The 16,148-nt window shown below is 46.3% G+C and overlaps 1 protein-coding gene across 6 annotated transcripts in view; it reads left to right on the top strand.

The window, feature by feature from the left end:
• Positions 1 to 16,148, top strand: part of ST3GAL6 (ST3 beta-galactoside alpha-2,3-sialyltransferase 6) — an 81,258-nt gene that overhangs the window by 28,514 nt on the left and 36,596 nt on the right. For 5 of the 6 annotated variants that reach the window (XM_019476338.2, XM_059720442.1, XM_019476337.2 and 2 more), the window contains 4 exons: positions 2,137 to 2,227; positions 3,206 to 3,283; positions 8,942 to 9,045; positions 13,055 to 13,118. In XM_019476338.2, coding sequence (XP_019331883.1) covers positions 2,139 to 2,227; positions 3,206 to 3,283; positions 8,942 to 9,045; positions 13,055 to 13,118 — 335 coding nt within the window. In that variant the 5' untranslated portion in view covers positions 2,137 to 2,138. Of the gene's footprint in view, positions 1 to 2,136; positions 2,228 to 3,205; positions 3,284 to 7,292; positions 7,331 to 8,941; positions 9,046 to 13,054; positions 13,119 to 16,148 lie in introns of those variants that run through there. The other variant, XM_019476339.2, reaches the window with a different exon arrangement.

Raw genomic sequence — 16,148 nt, 5'->3', positions numbered from 1 at the left:
CTGAGAGGCTTGGTTAAAAGAGGGGAGCAGTTTTCCCGGTGGGGAGAACAAGGGAGAGAGAGAGAGGGGGTGAGAGACAGGCTAGAGACCACGGAAGGGATTTCTCCATGGCTGTCTCCCCTGAGAGCCCCTGGCAGAGCCTTGCAGAAGTAGCAGCAGAGGCTGCACCAAGAGTGCTACGCTGCGAGAGGCCACACTGTGTCCGTTATCCCTCCCTTCCCCTAGCCCTGCTGGGGCAAGAGAAGAGAGGAGCTGCCTGTGAAGAGACTCCAAGCCTGGGAAGACCCTTCTGCAAGCCCCTGTGTGGCTGGGAGAGTGCAGGAAGGGAGGGGGATGCAGGGCCATGCGGAGACTGCTTGAGACTGCCTTGGTTTTTCCTCTGTGAGAAGGCACTGGGGAAGGGCAGTAGGGCTGTGCGAAACGCCATCGTTTCATTTTGACGTCCATTTCAACGTTTCAAAGGAACAGTGTTTTGTTTCATTGTTTCATTTCATTTCAAAGCACTGTCCCATTTTGTTTCGTGGAAACTTTCGCTGTTTTGATGAGTTTTGCCATTTTGCCCAGAGGCTATAATGGGGAATCAGGACAGTGCCTAAAACGTTGTCATTTCTTGCCTGATTTGGATGAAAATTGCAAGGATGGTAGCTTGAAGCCTGCCAGGTTTCAAGGAGATAGGTATAGAGATTTCTGGGAAACTGCACCTCAAAGTGATCAAGCCAAAAGTCCTAACACTTGCTGGCAGCGGCAGCTTCCTGTCATCCATTGTGCACATCCGGGGGCTTGCACCCCCAGGAGGGCTGTGGGGCTGTGCTAGACTCCTCTCAGGGTTGCAAGCCCCCAGATCTGTGCGTCGGATGACAGGAGGCTGCCGCTGCCACCTGAGACCAGTGCTGAAGCCAAGTAAGCCCAACTTTGAAACTTGAAACGTTTTGAAGCTTTCAAAATGTTTCGAGTGCCCTTGTTCCATTTTGAACCTGTTTCGAAGCCTTTTGCATCATTTCAATTTCATTGTTTTGAGCTCGAAATGCATTGAAGCAGCTTCAAAACGAAACACCTGGTGAAATTTTGCACAGCCCTAAGGGGCGGCTCAGGTGCTGAAGGGAGCCCTGGGCTAGAGGGGCGGGGACTGCTCCAGCCACCAGAAGCCCTGGGGCAGGCAGGGCCCAGGGAGGCTGCATTTTGCCAGGTGCTGTGAGGCTGTGCTGGGCAGGGGAAACGGTTACAACCTGCAGCCCAGACACTGCTCCCTGCAGAGCCAAGGAAGGGGTCTGGGCAGGAATTGGCTCTCTTGTGGGGACTGCAGGGGAGGAGCCACCACCTGCTGCATGGAGACCCTTGGAACTCGTGCGAGGGATGCCAGCACCAAGGACTGCCCACAGTTCCTGTGCTAGGGACACAGACTCAGTTCTGCTCCCTGAGACAGCCAGCCAGAGGCACTGCAGACACGGTCCTCAGTAACCTGTGTACAAGTTACAGACTGTGTAAATAAGTTCTTAATGGTTTATTAGTTGGAGTATCAATGTATTTATGTATTGGTGCTTTATTTATTGTGGGTAATTTGTATACCTTTCCCCTTGTGTAATGTGTATCCAAGAAGCATTAACCTTTAAGCCACCATCACCAGGTCATGTGGTATAACATTTGTTCTATTGCACTGGTTGTATGTTACCTTGTAAATAACTAAATTCTGTAAATAGTTTTATAACGGTCTGCAAGGTTGTTTGACTGTAAGGGGAGGCTCTCTGCTCAGGGGCCCTGCAACAGCTACCCAGGGAGCTGGGCGGAGCCACTGGCTATGGGGTACCCCAGGATCCCATTATTCAGGTGAAGGCATGGGAAGCGTCATGCTCAGGGTTACATATAAAATTGACACAACCAAATGTGTGTATTTATAGATGCAAAGCAGCATAGTGTTCAGTTGTCACTGACATCTTGAATGACTCGCTGAAAGAGACTGGGGTACCTTATTTGGGGATATTAAGGCTAGAGCAACCGTTGCAATCAAGCTGTGAGGGGTGACAAGTGATGATAATAAGCACTTTCCTGTCCATCTTGGGATAAGTTTGTGGAAGTAAGTCTGGAATTGAAAGCTAATTTTGTTGTTGTTGTTTTCTTTTTGCATTTCTTGTCTGCCAGTCATGAAACGGTTCCTGCTGGTGATTATCCTGGTAGCTGTTCTTATGTATGCTGTGCTTCACACAAATGTGTGGAAGACAAATGACTACTGGTAAGAGTAATCTCTGGTCTCTGTTGGTCCAAACATACCTTGCTTCATGTATGTTCCCTGGATCATTAAGGTTATGACATCTCTCTGACCCACTACCTACTGGCTGCATCTACATGAGACATTTAATGTGTAGCAAACGTTGTGCCTCTACAGGTGCACCCCTATTTGGCTGGAGTAAACTAATTTACTTTGCAGCAGGATAGTACTTGTAAACATGAGTACTATCCTGCTGCAGAATGAAAAACTCTGCAGCAGTGCATATGAAGACACTTCCCCGGCTGACTGGGACATAAGGTTGCTTCAGCGTGGGGCTGGCTGCTGGCTAGCCCTGCATTGAAACACCCTCGTGCCCCAGCCAGCCCTCTGCAGCATGTTGAACTGGGAGGAGCAACCCCAGGTTGGGAGGCTGACCGCCCGCCCCCCCCCGGACTCCTGGCCAGTTAGGGCTGCTCTGACCCAGCTCAATGTGCTGCACATGAATAAACTCCAGAGCTGGGAATGAGCTTATGAGTAGAAGCCTTAGCTCTTAAGCTTAATTCTGGAGGGTGATTTCTACATAAGATCTCATTTACTCTTTTCTCTGAGAAGGACTCAGTGTTGGCCTTTGGATAGACCTAAAAAGATCTACCTAAGCAAGCTTCCACTTGGCAGCAGAGAGATGTTCTGCTTTCTTGGAGAGAGGTCTAGTGCAGGATTTTTAGTTATAGATGCTTTAATAGCTAGCAGGTGATAGTGATGGATATCTTGGAGCTGTGCTGCATAATAAATGTGCTGCCAGCAATGCATAGCAAAATGAACACAAAAGCAAGTAGGGGTTCTAATTTTCATGCACATGTACTTCATTCACTCGCAGGATCTATTGACAGGCTATTAGAACTTAATAGTTTATGTCAAAATATTTCTGTAGCAACAGGGTTGGTGCCACCTCTTTTAGATGCCCCATTCACTTACTGATTCTTTAAAATTCTCTTCTTTCAGGCTGTCATATAGGACGATGGAAAGAAAAAATGTACTAAACACTTGTTTGCGGAAGCCAGCCTTTGCATCACTATTGAAGTAAGTCCAAGGTCTGTGTTGAGGCTGTGGGGGATGTGTTAATTATAGGAGAGTTCTTAGTTATCTACACATTTAGGCCCAAAGTCTACTCCACTTTAGTCAGAGAAGTAGAACTGACCACTAGACAATCGAGGGAAGCTATGTGAATGTAAAGAGAGAGGAAGCGAGAGTGAACTAGGCTCTCTGACTGAGTAACAATGCCTGGAAAGGGGATTGTGTTGGGTTTTCAACCCTGCTTCATGCCACTGGCCCCAGTAGTGTTTTTGCTTTTTCCATGAAATAGTTGTGGGGTAATGCCTCCTCCTCTGGCATCATCAGGTCTCAGAAAAGCGGTATTTCAGGGATTTAAGTGAAGTTGCATGCCTTTATGAGTAGAATGGAACTGCAAGAGAGCATGAGTGGCTGGAGTGGATCCCTTCTGAACTTGCTTAGAAGGACAATGTAAGTTATACAGTGAGGAGTGGGAGTTAAAATCCATGGAAGCAGTCTCAAATGCAGCTAAAGCTAGTTGTGTGAGTGCTTATTACCCACCCAAGGTGGAGTCGGAGTTGGGTTTTAGACCATTTGTGTGTTATTTCTCCTTTTTCTTCTCCAGTAGAACAGATCTCATGCTTGGGTTCAGCTTCTTTGATACATTCCAGCTGCTTCACACTGCTCTGACAGTAAAAAGCAGCTTTCTGGCTGCTTGCCATCAGGGCAATACAAAGCAGCAGGAGCTCCCATATGTATCTGTAGTGAGTAAATGAGGATATGTATATTTTATACGTAGCTATTGTAATTGTATATTATTAAGTAATAATGAATTTATCTTCAAAGGAGGCTGCACATACCATTTTTCATGTTTGTACAGGAAATTGAGGCTTTATATAGTGCATGTCTAAAACTTTTTCATTCAGGGACTCAAAAGAATCCTATTTTCACTGATTTAGTGCTTCTGCAGACCTCAGCATCTCTGAAAATCAAGCTCCTATATACTAAAATTGACATTTCTCCAGCAATTCTACCCTCACTGAAGTGAGATTTCACAGGTATATCTGAGGGCAGAATTTGATCTGTGCTGTTATATATACAGTAAGCCAGGGCAATCTGATGCATTCAGGGCCTGAAGTCAGTGGGAATATTGCCGTTGAGTTCAATGGGTTGACATTACTTCAGTTTGTAGAAGCCTAATACTGTGAGACAGTATAACTTTTTTTTTTTAATTCCTGCTATTCCATGTAATTTTGTCTATTTTAAACGTCACAAATATGCTTATCCAATTAGGAAACAGAAATAAACTTGATGGGTAGTCATAACTGCCTTGCGCTCAGCTCACCCTTTAGGAAATGGGTAGATCAGGGCTGGGCAAAATGCGGCCTGGGGGAAAGATGCGGCCCGCCAGGCCATTCTGTCCGGCCCGCGACGCCCCTAAAAAATTGAGAAAATTAGTATTTATCTGCCCCTGGCTGCCTGTCTTGCGGCCCTTGATAGCTTGCCAAAACTCAATAAGTAGCCCTTTGCCCAAAATAATTGCCTGCCCCTGGGATAGATAGTGAGTCCTGGGAGAGGGCTGACTGTGATCAACCCAGAGAGTTACAAATAAAAACAAATGCAATTTGCTGGGTAAATTGTTATTCAGAATTTCCCCAAACTTGTTTTACCTGTCTGTGGATACTGCCCGTATTATAGAAAATAGGCTACTGGCTGTATATTAACCTTGCATCTGAATGAGAGCAACCATCTGGGTGCTTCATGTACTTTAATTTATGCCCCTTAAATTCACATCTTTAGCTGATTTGCATTAGCTATCCTGGAAAACCTACTGCCAATAAATGACTGTAAGTCTCAAATCTACTCAACTTTCTCCCAACTCAGCAAGAGCCTCCAGCTCAGCCCTCCTCCTGATTTCTTGCCCAGCAGAGCACCAGCTACCTGTTTTTCTGGCATCACTAACCCCATTTCCCCATGGGTAGTTCCCGCTTCCCCGGCTGGCCAGCAGGGAGGCAGAGTGGCATGGAGGTGGGGGCGCGCTAGGCAGGAAGCAGTGTCGTGGATATCCTTAAAAATAATGGGTGCATTATTAGTTTTTTTCCCATGACAAACACGGGGGAAAAAATAAAACAGTGCTTTACCGGAAAAGGAATCATGTCAGTTGGATCTACTCTGTAGCATCTCTATAGCTTGTACAATTCAGCCGGGCTTTTTGGCACTTTTATTTAATAGCTGATTCAATCAGCTATTAGATAAAGTGCCAAAAATCCCCATTGAAGCATGTGAGCTATATAGACACTGGGTGAGCCAGGTCATATTGATGTGATTCCTTTTCTGAGCATGTGCTGTGCTCGGTGCAGGGGTGCACCAAGCTGAAAGTAAAGTGCTGCCCGCCACCGTCCCCCCCTCCCCCCCCCCCATCTGTAAACAGCCAGTACAGTCATCTTATTTATAATAGAAGTTATTGAGTTCCTCTGTGAAATCAGGTAACTGAAACAAGCAGAGCTTCCACCCAAAATAAAGGCATTTCTGGGGCAGGGACACAGGTTTTGCAGAGTATGCTTTTAGTAGAAGCATATGTTTGTGAGAGAGAAGCACTGAAGAAATACACTAAAAGAGGCAGAGAAGGAGCAAAAAGTCAAGGGCATGGCCTGAACAACCATTGAGAGAGAGCATGGCCTTTGAAAAAAAAAAGCCTAGAGAGAGATTTTTATGCTAAGTCTTAGTTGTACAAGGCTTAGAGAACCATGTGCCAGAAACAAGTCTTCTGTTTCATTCCTTCTGCATACAGGGAAATCAGAGTTTGATTCAGTCCTGTTTATTTTTAAATAATGTTCAAAGATCATCAGTCAAGAAGGGTAATGGCATCTTTATATTAACTGATAAAGCAGGCTGCTGGTTATGAAAGTTCATACATCTGTAATTTAATTAGGTGTAAATCTACCCTCCCTTCTGCCTGATGTCAGACTAACAGGATCCAAATACCTCTCTCTCCTAATGACATCTTTACCATGGATGATATTCTTATGACCCCTTTGTGGACATTACTTTGAATAACTCCAACTTCAAGAATAACACAAAATTTCCCATTTCCTGTTTTTATACAAGTAGTCTCATTTGGTTGTAGCCTGAGAGATACAAGAGGAAAATAACTGTGGTACTAGACCAGTGGTTGACCTTAGCCCCATTATGGAATGAAGATAAAGATGAAGATCTGGCCCTTACAGGTTGATCTTCTGGATGAAGATCTAGCCCTTATAGGTTGATGTTACCTTTACTGGGGGGGAGGGGGAAAGAGTTTGTAACCCAAAGGTACAGTACAGTGTACCTTTGGGTTACAAACAAGGGAACCGGGCACCTTCCGACTTACAGAGGGACAAATTAAGGACCCATTTTCATTACCCGATTAAGACCCAAATGCCTTATCTTAGTTAAGGTTATCATCTGACTCTGACACCAGGGAAGGTTACTAAAGCAGTTTATTAATATTGATTTTCATATTTGGTGGCTTATTAAAATTAACCAGTTTTCCATGTATTGTTAGTATAATCTGTTGAGTACATATTTAATTTAGTGTGAGAGGTATTTGTTTCCAGAGGTAGCAGTGTTGACTCAGGATACTGTGAAAGGTGAAATATTTGCTTTTCAGTCATTTTATTGACTAGAATTAAAACAATGTTCCCATGAATGCACTTAAACCCAAGTATAATGATTTCATAAATCATTTCCACATTAGTACTTTAACACATTCAGTCAGTTCTGTGTAAGGTGCTGAGTATCCTCAATTCTTACTGAAGTCAAACTAGTCCTTGAAGTGAAATCAAGTGCTTGGGAGTCAGTGGATATTACAGACTTAGATGAACACACTGCAAATTTGACTGGACATGACAGCTTTTTTCAGAGAGTCCCTTTCCATAGGGAGACTAATTCTCATTTGAAGTTATTAGGGGTACACCAATAAAGATTTTCTTGGCCAGTACCAATAGCTGATTATTAACTAGTCGTATTGGTTGATGCCGATCCAATAACTGATTTACAGGAACACAGACAGGCAGCATGGAGAGCAGTTCTCTGCAGGTAAGTCTGTGGAGGGGAAAGGGTGTGGCAGGGGTGCAGATTGAGGCCCCCACGGTAAGGGAGGGAGTGAGGCAGGGGCTTGGGGGTACTGCCCTGCCAGGGTGGTGAATTGGGACCTGAGGCTGGGGTGGGGAGTGGGATGGAGCCATGGGTGGCTCATCCAGGGAGCGTGGGAGGAGATCAGTGTCCTGGCGCTCACCAAATGAGCTTTAATTCAAGCACCACTGCCACCATTTTTAAGCACAGGGATGCTTTTAACCGGAGCAGAACCTAATGGGGCGAGGGCAGATGCAGGCTGCTCATGATAGGCTTGGGGCTTCCCACTCTGCTGCCTTTGCCCCGGGAGCACTGTGCTGCCCATGCATCCCCTGCCCACCAGGCAGCAGGAGGCACAACTTGCCACCCCCAGTGCTGCCAGGTGGGCAGGGGGCACACAGCCAGTGCGGGGCTCCCAAAGGAAAGGCAGCATGGCAGAAAGCCCCAAGCACACGGCAAGCAGCCTACATCCATTCTGCACACAAATCTGGGGGGACACATGCCCCCCCTCATGTCTTTTAGGGGGTGCATGCAGCAGCGGGGAGCTGCCCCTCCCATGCCCCCTCGATGCGCTGCCTGCAGCTCCATCCCACTCTCCGCCTTGGCCTCAGGTCCCATTCACTGCCCCGGCTGAGCAGCTGCCCCAGCTCCTGCCCTGCTCCCCCCTCACCATGGGTGCCTCAATCTGGCCCCTCCCCCTCCCCCCATGCCCCTTCCCCTCCACAGACTTGCCTGCAGGGAGCTGCTCTCCTGGCTGCCCAGCTGTGTACCTGGCCCCATACATGCATACGGTCACACACATGCACACAGGGTCCAGGGACCCCAGTCAGAAGGCATAATTGATTATATTTATTGATGAACATTATGGGCTACACCAGCCAAAAAAAACCTTTAGCCTATAATATAGATTTTCCTTTTGTCAGTGCTTATCCAATATGCAACTGATATATTGGTGCACCTCTAGAAGTTAAGTGAATTCCAGTGTGAGTGGTTAATGTTTCCTTAATCTGGATTCATATGCTGTCTCTCTCACCCTGTAATCTGGGCATCTTTAGCATGTATTAAAATGAATTCAAGGACAGCTTGTCTGTCAAACCAGAGCATCCAGTTCCTCTTTTAGAACCTGGCCTGTCTCTTTTTTTCTCTTTTCAAAATTTTTGTTAGGTGTCCTTTGTCCCATCCCAACCCCCCCCCCCCCCCCCCCAAATGTGATTAATAATTACTTTTCAAGCCAGCAGTTGTGGTTGTCTCACAATCTTAAAAAATCTTTCAAAGGTTGGGTCAAATTCCATGCTGCAATAAACTTTCTCATTCTTGTTAGTTTTAATGAACACTGTCAGCTTACACCAGCAGGGAATTTGTTCCTTTTTCTGAACACTTGATATAATTATATTGCAAAATGCTTTTCTTGGGCTGTACTATTCCCACGTGTTCATTTCAAAACTGATGCTGCCTATTATTTCAAGTAAGATTAAAAAGTTAAAAGGCATTTCAGGAATTGTTGCATGATTCAAATGTGCCATAGTTGCAGGGGTTTTTAAAATATTAACCGTCAACTTTGTTTTCTCCCCTCAGTGCTGATAAAATATATCCATTCCTGTGCTCTAATGACTTCTTAAAAGTGGCAGCATTCCATGGAAGTGATAAATTTGAATTACCATATGGTATAAAGAGAGCAGGTCAGTATTAGGGATGTGTCAGATTTTAAATGAAAACTACTTCTTATGGTCAATTACTACATGTATCTTTCCCTTTTTTACTCAGGAATACTACCTGGCTTTAATCTGTTATTAATAGAGAGGAGACATGCTGTAGAGAGCTGGGAGCTGAGAGACGTTGAGTTCTAATCTTGGCTTTGCCCCACACTTGCCCTGTGAAATTGAGCAGCTCACATAAACCCAGATTTTTAGGCATTGCTTTGCTCTCCAGTACAATGTACAAGTGATTTAGGAGTTAAGTCATAGGGTGCAGACAGTAGTGACAATTTTCATCTAAGCTGGCCACAGAACACAGTTTATACCTGTGACCAAACACAAGTGCATGACTGGAGACATCCTCCAAAATGACTGATTGGGTGAAAATCCAACCCCCTCATTGCAAGCTATGGGGCTTTTCAGCCTGGAAAAGCACAGGTTCAGGGGTGATCTGGTGGCCACCTATACGTTTATCAGGGTTGTGCTCATCAGGATCTGATGGAACATTTGGCCACCAAAGTACCCCAAGGGATGACAATATCGAATGGTCTCAAATTCCTCCATGACAGTTTCAGGCTGGACATAAGATTCATAGATTCATAGATGTTAGGATCGGAAGGGACCTCAATAGATCATTGAGTCCGACCCCCTGCATAAGCAGGAAAGAATGCTGGGTCTAGATGACCCCAGCTAGATGCTCGTCTAACCTCCTCTTGAAGACCCCCAGGGTAGGGGAGAGCACCACCTCCCTTGGGAGCCCGTTCCAGACCCTGGCCACGCTAACTGTGAAGAAGTTCTTCCTAATGTCCAATCTAAATCTGCTCTCTGCTAGCTTGTGGCCATTGTTTCTTGTAACCCCCGGGGGCGCCTTGGTGAATAAATCCTCACCAATTCCCTTCTGTGCCCCCGTGATGAACTTATAGGCGGCCACAAGGTCGCCTCTCAACCTTCTCTTGCGGAGGCTGAAAAGGTCCAGTTTCTCTAGTCTCTCCTCGTAGGGCTTGGACTGCAGGCCCTTAACCATACGAGTGGCCCTTCTCTGGACCCTCTCCAGGTTATCCGCATCCCTCTTGAATTGCGGCGCCCAGAATTGCACGCAGTATCCCAACTGCGGTCTGACCAGCGCCTGATAGAGGGGAAGTATCACCTCCTTGGACCTATTTGTCATGCATCTGCTGATACACGATAAAGTGCCATTGGCTTTTTTGATGGCTTCGTCACACTGCCGACTCATGTTCATCTTGGAGTCCAGTAGGACTCCAAGATCCCTTTCCACTTCCATGCCACCCAGCAGGTCATTCCCTAGGCTGTAGGTGTGCTGGACATTTTTCCTCCCTAGGTGCAGCACTTTGCATTTCTCCTTGTTGAACTGCATTCTGTTGTTTTCTGCCCACTTGTCCAACCTATCCAGATCTGCTTGCAGCTGTACCCTACATCTCCCCATAGCTTTGTGTCATCTGCAAACTTGGACAGAGTACATTTCACTCCCTCGTCCAAGTCACTGATGAAGACATTAAAGAGTATCGGTCCAAGGACCGAACCCTGTGGGACCCCACTGCCCACTCTCTGGGTGCGACCCTCCAGCGAATTCGCCACCCACCGGACTGTGTAGTCATCCACATAGCCTCTTAACTTGTTCACCAGTATGGGGTGGGATACCGTATCGAAGGCCTTCCTGAAGTCTAAGTATACGACATCCACCCCTCCTCCTGTGTCCAGACATTTCGTAACCTGGTCATAAAAAGAAACTAGATTGGTCAGGCACGATCTGCCTGCCACGAACCCATGCTGATTTCCCCTCAGCATAATTTGCCCTGCCGGGCTCTCACAAATGTGAGCCTTGATAATTTTTTCAAAGACTTTGCCAAGGATGGAGGTGAGACTGACTGGCCTATAGTTGCCCGGGTCCTCCTTCCTCCCCTTTTTGAAAAAGGGGACCACGTTGGCCCTTTTCCAGTCCTCTGGGACTTGGCCCGTGCGCCACGAGCGTTCAAATATTCCCGCCAGTGGCTCTGCAATGATGTCTGCCAGTGCCTTCAGCACCCTCAGATGGAGCTCATCCGGGCCTGCTGACTTAAATGCATCCAGTTCTTCCAAGTGCCTCTGCACCATCTCAGGGTCTACGCATGGAAGTCTGGCGCCTTGCTGCTGCCTTTCTACAACCCCAGTGAGAGACTTGTTGTGCCCCTCACTTAGGAACACTGAGGCAAAGAACTCGTTGAAGAGTTCAGCCTTGTCCCCCCTGTTTGTCACCAATTGTTTCTGCCCATTTAGCAGGGGTCCTATTCCTCCCTGGGCTTTCCTTTTAATCCCTATATATCTAAAAAACAATTTCTTGTTGTCTTTTACTTGGGTTGCCATCCTCAGCTCCATGGTAGCTTTGGCAAGGAAGAACTTCTTTAATGTCCGAGCCCCCAAGGTTTGGAAAAGACTGCCGCCAGAGGTGGTTCAAGCACCTACTTTGAGCACCTTCAAGAGACATTAGGATGTCTATCTTGCTGGGATCCTATGACCCCTGTGACTTCCTGCCCTTGGGCAGGGGGCTGGACTTGATGATCTTCCAAGGTCCCTTCCAGCCCTAATGTCTATGAATCTGTGCATAAGGGTAACCCCTTAATGGAGAGGTTTAAAAAAAGAGCATCTTCTGTAACTTCTGTCTGTGCTGCCTGCCAGCCTTGAGCTGTTTTCCGAATGGGAGAGGGTAAAGGGAGTGTAGGGAATCAGTCCGGGGGGTTTTCAGCCCTCGCTGGAGGGTGGGGTGGGTTGGGTGTTTTGGAGCCGCCCTTCCCCCCCACCCTCCCCCCTGAGGCGGGGTCCTCCAATTCACCCACCCAACCCTCCAGTGCTAGCTGCGGAAACTTTAGAATGAGCTCCCTCTGCTCCGTTTCCTCCCCTCCCATTCCGAAAACTTTGCAGCCTTGTAGGTTGCAGGGGCCCTTGCTAGGGGAAACCAGCTGCAGGCTGCAGCTAACATTGAACTTCTGTTTGTTTCAGAGCATTGTTGTCACTTGGTGCACTTCCTGCAAAGCATTCTCAGTTACAGCAGGGAGCTGCATTTTTGTCTGCACCATTATTGGAACTAAAGCTATATCAATGTTTGCACTGTTGTGTCAGGTCTGGGGTGAAAATGGGCAGTCTGTGACCAGTTAAGCTCTTTTGACAAAAACTCCCAGCGCAGGCACAGCTTATACCAGAAGAATCGCAGTTTGGCTGGTTACCACTTGTTTCCATGAGAAGGAGATGAAGAATTAGCACAGTTTTGTCTGTATACCTGCATCCACATAAGAAGCAGTTTGCAGGATAGTATCATGCTGCTACTATACCAGGACTACACTCCTAGTCCAGACATAGTCTTAGGTTCCTAAGTGCCTAAATGACCTTTTGAAGATAAGGCTTTGTATAGACATTTCCGTAGGTTCCTTAGGGTCCTTTGGCCTTTTAGGTGTTGCCCTGCATGGCGCTAAGTTTATAATCTTGGTTTTAGTTTCTTTTAGCCCCTCACTCCCCATTTGTGAGATGGGGAAATGCTGTTATCTCAGTGGATCGGAGTCTTAAAGAGTAGACCAAGGCATCCAGGTATTATAGTAATAGGGAGTAATTATAAGTGCCTAAGGTGGACAGATAAAATAACTAATGCTAGCTCCATTTGATACAACAGTGGTTTATTGTATTACTGTAGCAGTGCATGTCTCAGACCAATAATGTCTGAACATGACTTGTTCTGATCTCAGACCAAGGCATGTGTGGGAGGGATAGGGCAGCTGATTATTTTCAAGAAGCTATAATAAGACTGATTTGGTTTGATTGCTGACTAACATATGGTTCTGAAATCTCAACATGGCTATAACTTGTTTTCTAGGAAGAAAATGTAAATGGATAAAAGCTTTTTTTGTTGTTGCTAAAAATGCTATATTCAAAGTGGCACTTCTATTTTTGCAGCACGAAACACTAAATGTTTTCATTTCAAATCCTTTTCTTGCTCCTTGCTTTTCAGAGAGCAATTTTCACCTAGCCCTTTCAAGACTGGAAAGCTGTGAACTCTTCCATAAAGATGATGGGTGAGGTTGTTTGCTTGTTTGTATTACAGTTGTCATGCTTTAAAATGTAATTACTGTTTTAAAATTAATTTAAATATTCAGAAAATAAGATATTCAGAATTATCTTGCATTTGCATAAACACAACCAAAGTGAGAATCTGACCCAGTCTGTCAAAAAGAACTATGCAAGTGATCCCAAAGTATAATTTATCCCAGTGTTAAATATATGTAGGATCACAGTTCAATCATTATCCTGTAGATGAATTTAGAGGCTTGTTTTTTTTTCCTGAAGGAGGCCGAATGCTTTACAAGTCCAGCCCCTTTCCCCAGTAAAGTCCTGAGAACCTTAATAAACTGTGGATACTCCCAAAACCCTTTTGACAACCAACATTAGTGTAAATCAGGCTAAATTGATTGTAATCCTGTTTCAGAAGATGTGCTTGAGAGGAGCGTTCATCTGTTTGGTGTCCTTTTCTATGCTTGGAATATTTTACAAAAAAGCAAAAATCCCGTAATGTAGATCCAATTTCATGTTTATGTGACTGGAATATTCCTCTAATCCAGTTTGGCGGTTAAGCTATAAAATATTATCCTTGATAAACTTATAGTTTACAGGGTATGTGGAGTGTACCCTGCCTGATTGTGGTATGTTAGGTGTAGTCCTTTGGTATCTTCTAGATCAGTGGTGCTCATCCTCCAGCCTGCAGGCCAGATCCAGCCTACAGAAACATTTCATCTGGCCTGTCAGGCTCTTCATGGATCCAGAAATTTGGGGGCAGAGGAAAAGTAGCATTAATTGCTCCCAGAGCTGTGGCTGTTAACGCTGCCATGGTTCCCTTGGCACTGGATTTCCAGACCCATGGGGAGTCCAATGATCCAGATGACATAGCCCTGTGCACCAGGTCATGTTGGCAAACAGTCACCCCACAGCTAGATCTGATATGCAGGGTTGAACAAGTGCACAGGGTTGCACCTGCAGACCAACCTTGCATGCTGATTCTGTACTGAATCAAGCCTGTGAACTTGGGTCTGACCTGTGGACTGGTTCTGCATCATTCATCCAGTTCACAGGGCTAGAAAGTGTAGGCACCAGTTTTCCAGGTAGAAGCTACTGTTCCTTGGCCTTCAGTTTCTTTGTTGGGTAGCATGTTTTGCAATTGAGCAATAGTACCAAATTACCAAGTACAATTAAAAAAAATGTGCCTGCTACACAAACAGATAAGTGATATAGCATAGCTCACATGCAAATTGCCTTGTAAAATTTGCCACACAGGATACTAAATCTAACTGTATGCCATCCCTTATCCTTGAGGCAATCCAAATAGAAATTATTGTGCTTGGCCTTATTTTTAACAAACTGCATTTATTTATTTATTGATCATGGACTCCCTACTGAAGAAATTAGAGTTTAAAACCAAGCTTTAGCTTGTTCTAGGACCTATTGTTTTCCTATAATTTTCTGAGTGGTCAGTTTTCATATGTTGGGCCAAGGTACCTGGTTTTTCTCTCTCTCCCTACACTTTTCACCTCTGGAAAGTTCAATGGAACTCTCAATTAAAAAAATAATCCATCCCCTGTTCTTGCCAGCAACCAGAGATCTTGGGTCATGGAGGAGGAGATTCATAGATTCATAGATGTTAGGGTCGGAAGGGACCTCAATAGATCATCAAGTCCGACCCCCTGCATAAGCAGGAAAGAGTGCTGGGTCTAGATGACCCCAGCTAGATACTCGTCTAACCTCCTCTTGAAGACCCCCAGGGTAGGGGAGAGCACCACCTCCCTTGGGAGCCCGTTCCAGACCTTGGCCACTCGAACTGTGAAGAAATTCTTCCTAATGTCCAGTCTAAATCTGCTCTCTGCTAGCTTGTGGCCATTGTTTCTTGTAACCCCCGGGGTCGCCTTGGTGAATAAATCCTCACCAATTCCCTTCTGTGCCCCCGTGATGAACTTATAGGCAGCCACAAGGTCGCCTCTCAACCTTCTCTTGCGGAGGCTGAAAAGGTCCAGTTTCTCTAGTCTCTCCTCGTAGGGCTTGGTCTGCAGGCCCTTGACCATACGAGTCGCCCTTCGCTGTACCCTCTCCAGGTTATCCGCATCCTTCTTGAAGTGTGGCGCCCAGAATTGCACGCAGTACTCCAACTGCGGTCTGACCAGCGCCCTATAGAGGGGAAGTATCACCTCCCTGGACCTATTTGTCATGCATCTGCTGATGCACGATAAAGTGCCATTGGCTTTTCTGATGGCTTCGTCACACTGCCGGCTCATGATCCCTTTCCACCTCTGTGCCACCCAGCAGGTCATTCCCTAGGCTGTAGGTGTGCTGGACATTTTTCCTCCCTAGGTGCAGCACTTTGCATTTCTCCTTGTTGAACTGCATCCTGTTGTTTTCTGCCCACTTGTCCAACCTATCCAGGTCTGCCTGCAGCTGTTCCCTGCCCTCCGGCGTGTCCACTTGTCCCCATAGCTTTGTGTCATCTGCAAACTTGGACAGAGTACATTTCACTCCCACGTCCAAGTCGCTGATGAAGACATTAAAGAGTATCGGTCCAAGGACCGAACCCTGCGGGACCCCACTGCCCACACCCTTCCAGGTCGAGACCAACCCATCTACCACGACTCTTTGGGTGCGACCCTCTAGCCAATTCGCCACCCACCGGACTGTGCAGTCATCCACATCACAGCCTCTTAACTTGTTCACCAGTATGGGGTGGGATACCGTATCGAAGGCCTTCCTGAAGTCTAAGTATACGACATCCACCCCTCCTCCTGTGTCCAGGCGTTTCGTAACCTGGTCATAGAAAGAGACTAGGTTGGTCAGGCACGATCTGCCCGCCACAAACCCATGCTGGTTTCCCCTCAGCATAATTTGTCCTGCCGGGCTCTCACAAATGTGAGCCTTGATAATTTTTTCAAAGACTTTACCAAGGATGGAGGTGAGACTGACCGGCCTATAGTTGCCCGGGTCCTCCTTCCTCCCCTTTTTGAAAATGGGGACCACGTTAGCCCTTTTCCAGTCCTCCGGGACTTGGCCCGTGCGCCACGAGCATTCGA

This window comes from Alligator mississippiensis, chromosome 1, assembly GCF_030867095.1.
Source record: "Alligator mississippiensis isolate rAllMis1 chromosome 1, rAllMis1, whole genome shotgun sequence".
Taxonomy (NCBI): Eukaryota; Metazoa; Chordata; order Crocodylia; family Alligatoridae; genus Alligator; species Alligator mississippiensis.
The sequence above is the reverse complement of the archived record's forward strand: the minus strand, read 5'-3'. Positions and strand labels throughout refer to the sequence as shown.